Source organism: Austrofundulus limnaeus, unplaced genomic scaffold (genome assembly GCF_001266775.1).
Source record: "Austrofundulus limnaeus strain Quisiro unplaced genomic scaffold, Austrofundulus_limnaeus-1.0 Scaffold195, whole genome shotgun sequence".
NCBI lineage: Eukaryota > Metazoa > Chordata > Actinopteri > Cyprinodontiformes > Rivulidae > Austrofundulus > Austrofundulus limnaeus.
In genome coordinates, this window is record NW_013952597.1 from 922,753 (window position 1) to 929,648 (window position 6,896).

Consider the following 6,896-nt stretch of genomic DNA (forward strand, 5'->3'; position numbering starts at 1 on the left):
TGCTTATCCTGTGCAAATAGGGCAAAACTCATTATCTGTAGAAGTGTGTCTAGTAGTCAAGAATGAGTACACTTCTGAAAATAAATATTAATGAAAACTGAAGCATGGCCCATGATAGTCATATTTACAGTGAGATATTAAATAAATTAATTTTCTAGTAACAAAAAATGAAAATTGCATCAATGCAAGCGTAGGTATGGTTAATATGTGACAAAAAGAAAGAATATTATCATTTACCTGAATTTAAAAAGCTCCAGGGGATCACAACAAATTCTTTCTAATAGGTTTAAAACACTTTCTTTGACTTTGATTGAAGCACAAAACTGGAGAGGGTGGGCTCAGAAAGGGTCAATTTAGCAATTAAGATCCTCTCCTTTAATCAAACCATAAACAGTTAAATTTGGCAGCATTGATAAAACCATCTAAACCCAGAGGTACACCGATGTTGATGGAGGGTTTGAAGAGKGAATATTTGTAATTTTTTTAATGTGCTCTTTTGAACTGGAATTGAACAGGGAATGTATGTACAGTGGTGCCTTGAGCTACAAGTTTAATTTGTTCTGAGGTGGAGCTCTTAAAATCAAATTACTTGTACAGTATGTCAAATCAGTGTTCCCCATAGAAATAAACTGAAAAGCCCTTAATCTGTTCTGGACCCCCAAAAAACACTACTATTTTTTGTTACATGTTTTATTCCAGTAAAATCATTATGAATAACAAAAATTGAATAAAAATACAGAACAGAATGTATTTTCTGCAATGAACTACAGTAGTTTTATTAGGTAAGTACACTGTAAAAGGTACTACTTCAATGTGGTGCAGACTGTGGAAGTACTGCGCTCACACACACCTTTCTGGTGTTTTTCAATAATTTCTTTCTTCAGTTCAATGCACATCATCCGCTTCTTTTTCTCAGCGCCATCCTTTGCTCTYACCTTTTTTGGTCCCATAGTTGGCAAAAGCTGCTTCGTGAAGTTTTATAAAAATAACTGCGGGTGGAACACAAATGTTTTAACCACGAGCTAACTGCTTAAAGCTAACTGAGACAGTGAACACCTGTTGCGGTGTTCACTCCTGCGTTTGTAGCGCCATCTAGCGGTGGGATGTGTGAAGTTCACTCGTAACCCAAATTTTAGCTCTCAACTCAAAGCAAAAATATATCTGAGACTGCTTGTATCTCAAAAAACTCGTTAGTTAGGACACTCTTAAGTCAAGGTACCACTGTAAACCTTAACGTAATATTAGCCCAATATAGTCAAGTGGGAAGGAGTTAGACTGTGTACTGTGTGAGAACAGATGTACCATCGTTTTTTTTTTTCCTTGCCCAAGGCAGAGTAATGACACTTTTCGTTGGGGTGTCCCGATACCAGTTTTCCTCAGAGTATGAGAACAAGTACTTCAGTTTTGGTACTCATACAATGAGTACTAATATAGAGTACTTCCTGAGGTAGAACTTAAATATTACATAACGACTTTAAAAACACACTTCTTTAATTAGAACAAGGTGGCTCTCCATCCTTACAGGCCAACAGACCTAGACTGAGTACAAGTACTTGTAAAAAATGCTGGTTCAGAACAACACAATACCAGTAGCAGTACCAGGACACCCATATTACTCATGCAAGGCCTGATGGCCATGGGAATAATGTGGATAAGTCTGGTTTAGTGTGATAGTTTCTGTTCATACAAATCAAGTTGTTATTAAGAGTAGAGTCTAAGATCCCAGTTTACCTCTGTGTGTGCTGTAGAGGGCAGAGAAGGTGACCACAAAGAAGGACGTAGAGTACTTTCCAGCATTAACCAGATGAGGAAAAGCCCGTTTGGTGTCCCGGTAACGTCGCAGACACTGGGCGAATCGGAACCACGCAGGAAGACACTTGATGACAGCACGGATGCCATAGGAGTAGGTGTGACACATGCTGTTTGCTGAACACAAGAACATTTAACAACACTGCTTTATTTCACAGCTTGTAACCACACAATCAATACTGACAGTGTAAGATCTCACAGGTGTCACGGATTAGTCCGTCACGTTCCGTCCAGATCAGCTCAGAACTGTAGAAACAGATCATATACTCCAGATCCATCAGAACAACCACCAGAGAGTTCAGCTGGTCAGCCAGCCAGAAGTCAGCAAAGCCAACATGATGAAAAGGAGCAGTGACCACCCGAAACTGTGGAGCGACAAAAAGGAGTTTAAACAACAACATTTACAGGTTCAGTTTTACACGTCACCAGCTTGCTCCTTCAGCGCTAAATAAATAAATCAGCGTCTAAATGGGGAGAACACAGAGATGTGTTCCACCACTTTYTCAAGCAGCAAAAAAGTGTTTGCTGAAAACTTGTCCCTGGTGAACTGTTGTGCCGCAGAAGAACTGTAAAACCTGTGAAAGCTCCATCATCATGTTTCAACTATTTGTTTTTCTCTCATTTGTTAGGTTAGTTCAGAATTTAACAGTGCCTCCAGTCAGGTATGATTTTACTCCTCAGGGGTCGGATTTATAAAACTGGCGTACGCACAATTTGAGCCCAGAAACTTGCGTACGCCACTTTTTACGCCAAGGTTGTGATTTATAAAATCCAAACTTGATGTGAAAATGTGCGGTGCCTCACACCAGCGTCCGCTCATTTTGGAGACGTGAAACTGCGACTCAGATGGTGAAGTGAAGAATTAGAGCCACACTGTGCAATGATCACTGTCAGAGATTTAATTTACCTTCATCAGACTTAGATTTTTATTCAGCTTTATTAACAGTAATATTTATGCTTCTGCTGCTGAGCCATGAGGACCTTTGAAATAAAAAAACTTCAATCTTAAATAAAAGTTCCCGTGTGCAACTCCATTCATCTGCTTCCTCCTCAGACGACGCTGACCCACAGACCCCTCCTCCCTGACCCACAGACCCCTCCYYSMYSMMCMRMMSMCYCCTCCCTGACCCACAGACACCTCCCTGACCCACAGACCCCTCCAAGAACAGCAGGACAGCAAAAGTCACGCTTTGGATACACGTGCAGGGCGCATCCACCTCACCAGTGTGGATGTTATAAAACTTCACGTTTAAAGTCCATGTTTGTCACGTGCGCGCGGTGTGTGGGGCGGGGGGGTGTCTGCTGTGGATAACAGAGCAGGCAGGAGGGGGAGAGGACGAGGAGAAGAGCGGTGGACTTATTTCTAATTTTATCTGACTTATTTAATTAAATTTTTATTGTTTTTAATCGTCCTGCAGGCTCTGAGGGAAAATTAATTTGAAGATGAGATTTGTTTTTTATAAAAATGGTTAGATTACTCTTAAACAAAATGATGGAAAATCTGTGTCAGTTACAGACATTGTGTTCAGGTGAGCAGCTGTCAGTCAGCACCTGTCATCCTCCAGACACATGAAGGAGTGTGTCTGAACCAATCACTGATCAGCTGACTGATTTAAATACATCTTAACATTCATGAGGTACTTTACATTGACTGTTTATGGTTGAATGTGGGCATGTAGAGGGTAGAACCTGAGGAGGACCTCGTGCTCAAACTCTGACGTGCGGCTGTGATTTATAAAGGAAAGATGCGCAGAAACATGCGTACGCACGGTTTTATAAATCTGAATTTTTTTGCGTACGCCATTTCCGCCTTTTGGCCGTACGCTCACTTTTATTATGGTTTCCACGCAATTCTTTATAAATGAGACCCCAGGAGAGCAAATTATTGTGTAATATAATATAAGTGTATATTAAAATATAGTTGTATCTGCAACTGTATTTGATAATGTTTTGAACTTTTAAAATATTACATGGTAAAAACAGAAGCTGCTCTTCATATTAGTGACAAACTTTGGTGTTTTTTGATGAGTTACTTTCATTTTTGTTTCTACTTTTCATTTAAAATAAGTTTCCATTCTCAGCAGGTTTCTAAGGTTCTTCTTCTACATATTAAAAAGTTGTTAAACATCTGAGTGGTGCACTACTGCTACTAGTGGTGAGAAAGTGTATTGCACCTTATTTAAAATCAATGTGGTCCCACGGCCCTCTGTGGCCCAAAGTTAAAAACTGTTGTTCTTTTGAGGCCCTCAAGGTGGCGCTCACGGCCCACAATTGGGCCGCGGCCCATAGGTTAAGAATCTCTGGTTTAGACTCATTTTATTAAACTTTGAAAGTTCTCAGTTTTTAGACGGTACAAAGAAAATCAAATTTGTTTGAAATAATGATCAAACCTAACAAACAAAAGAAAATCAGAGAAAGAACTGCAACCTGATGATCAAGCTTTCAGTTGTTGTAGTTCCCCTGTGGCAAGAGCACCAAACATCTCATACAACCACCTGGACCCTTCAGTCCAATAATAATAATAATAATAATAATAATATGAGAAGCTTAATGAGGTTAGAACTATTTCATTTTGTCACAAGAAAATTCAATAAACATCCTCTGCTATCACCTGGTCCTAAGCTTTTATACCGATCAAGAGCTGATCAGGGACTACAGGCAACTACAGAATACATCGCCACACCTGTCGCCACCTTGAATGTAGTAGTGTTGTTTTATTCTGTGTTTTTACCTTCATCTTAAAGCTAATTAGCTTTTCCATTTTATTTGTTTAGAACTCTGTAGATACAGTTTACTTTGCCCTGTGTAATTTTGAGACCTTAATATAAAATGATATCGTTCCTACAACCAGTGTTGCTTGTTAATTTGGCTCATTGTTGTTGTTTCCTTTTGCGGGGCTTGCCACAGCGAGTGAACTCATGTTTTATGTTGGATGCACTTCCTTCTACAGCCTGGATTTCAACCTGACACTAACGACTAACTGATCCCAGCCTCCCGTTATTTGAGTTATTTACATATAATTTATGTTGTATAATAAAAATTGTGGAACACTCTGGAAAGGGATTATAAAAATGCCAGTTCATTGTGTTTGTTTAAGAGAAAGACAAAAATAAGTTTGTTAAAGTAATATGAAACTCTATAATGTATATCTAAGGTGTTGTTTGTGAATGAATTGAAGTTATTGTTTTGTTTTTGTTTTTTCTTTTCCTAATTATTATTGCTTTAAATTAATTATAGAAAAAAGGGGCAGAAATTATTAGATTTTTCTTCTTCCTCCGTCTCCTTTCATTTCAGTTTGATTTGTATATATTTTTTATTGTGTATATATGCTGTGTATATCTTTTGTTTTTAATGTGTATAAAATTTTTGGTTTTAAATAAAATGAATAAACAATTTTAAACAAAAATAAATATTGACCTTCATTGCCATGGCACTTTAACATCAGAATTTAGGTGTTAAAATAAAGCTAAGATAAAGCTCTTTGTGACTACTGGTATCCAAAATATCTGTCCTCCGGCGGGGGGTGGGTGGTTAGGGTTAGGGTAGAACTGACTAAATTGGGATAAGAAAAAAAAAGCTGGGCTTTAACAAGCCTTATTAAAGCATTCTGTATTAATTTCACAAACACCAAACCAGGCTGAAAAAGAACTACAATAAATCAAGGCAGGTCTTCCTAACTATAGTTATAGCCCTGGAAATACTTTTAACAAATACATGTAAAAAACATCCCTTCTAATCAGATTTAGACAAGAAAAGAACAAATCATCTAGTTAACTGATAGTATTTTCTACGTAATAACTCACAGTTACAGTCATCTACCTAAAAATGACAAGCAACATTTGCTTCAACATTGTTCAAACATCTGCAGCTCAATTCCAGTAAAATCTGGAGTAACTGTTTTTTTTAAAGGAATAAAAAAAAAACCTGTTCTAGATCGTGTTCACTTGTATRGAAAAATAAAGGCAGATATGAAATATCAACTAAAAATATCCTAACTTTGTCTTTATATTTTGATGACTGKACCACACAGTTCATTAGGTAAACATGACTTTACCAATAGTTTGAGCAGCCAAAAGCGAGATTTGTAATAGCAGGTCTTGAAAGGGTTGATGAGGAACAGGAGGAAAAAGCCATAAAGAGCTAAAGGGTTGGCCTGCATTGGRACCTGGATGTGGTCATGGAAGAGACAGGATAGCAGGCTGACGCACCACAGCACCCCCAGCAGGCCTGCAATCTGTTAAAACACACACACATTCATTTATAATGTTCATCCATTACTTGTCAAAGTGAAACTATTGTTATTCTGAATGTCARAAAAACAAGGATTTTCAGCTAATTAATCTTTATGGTTCTTTATGGAGTTAACGTGTGTGGTGGTGGTGTTCTGACCTCAAATAGATGTTGATGGGACAGGTTGTTTCGGGGATTGAGTTCAAATATGAGAACGTGATTAACTCCAGCCTGCCTCCAGCCATAAGTGTTGATTCCTGATAAAGACACAAAAACAAACCCATCAGTCTGACCACCACCTCTTGTCATAGGAGAACTAGGCGGTCACCTAGAGCGCCATCTGCTGGAGGGGGCGCCAAACTGCAGAAGAAAAAAAAAGTAATTATTTGTAATCTCTGGTTGTAACTCTGCTCAGCGCCCCTTTCAGTTAGCTTTGTCTTAAAAAACTATAATGAAGTATTACAGGAAAAATAAACCACTCATAAAACATTTTCTCTCCCCCCAATGCAGGATTCRCCCCCACCCTCTCTCTCATTTGATTGACGTTGCACTGACTCGTCCTGCTCTGACACTCTGACGGGGGAGGGGCTAGTAGTGCCTCTCAGGTAGACAAACTAAATAACAAGTCTGTATTTTGATGTCCCATACATGTCAACCTCTTCGGACGTTTACCTGATAAAAAGACTCAAAAATCCGTACATTTTGCAAAAAATCCATACAACTCACACCTGGGCAGTKGGGGGTCAGCCTCGCTTACGGACAATCCATTTAAGTTGACATGTATGTTGTTATTTATTTGCTTTCTGGGAAAGCAAATAAATTTAAGTTTACCATAGTACCTTACACTGTCAAACTTG

The 6,896-nt window shown here is 38.5% G+C and overlaps 1 protein-coding gene across 1 annotated transcript in view; it reads right to left on the reverse strand.

Annotated features, from left to right (window-relative positions):
• Positions 1-6,896, reverse strand: part of LOC106524673 (xenotropic and polytropic retrovirus receptor 1 homolog) — a gene marked incomplete in the record, with an annotated part of 79,454 nt that overhangs the window by 17,373 nt on the left and 55,185 nt on the right. Inside the window, 4 exon segments of the mRNA XM_014018574.1 lie at positions 1,732-1,926; positions 2,009-2,174; positions 5,864-6,043; positions 6,199-6,296. Coding sequence (XP_013874028.1) covers positions 1,732-1,926; positions 2,009-2,174; positions 5,864-6,043; positions 6,199-6,296 — 639 coding nt within the window.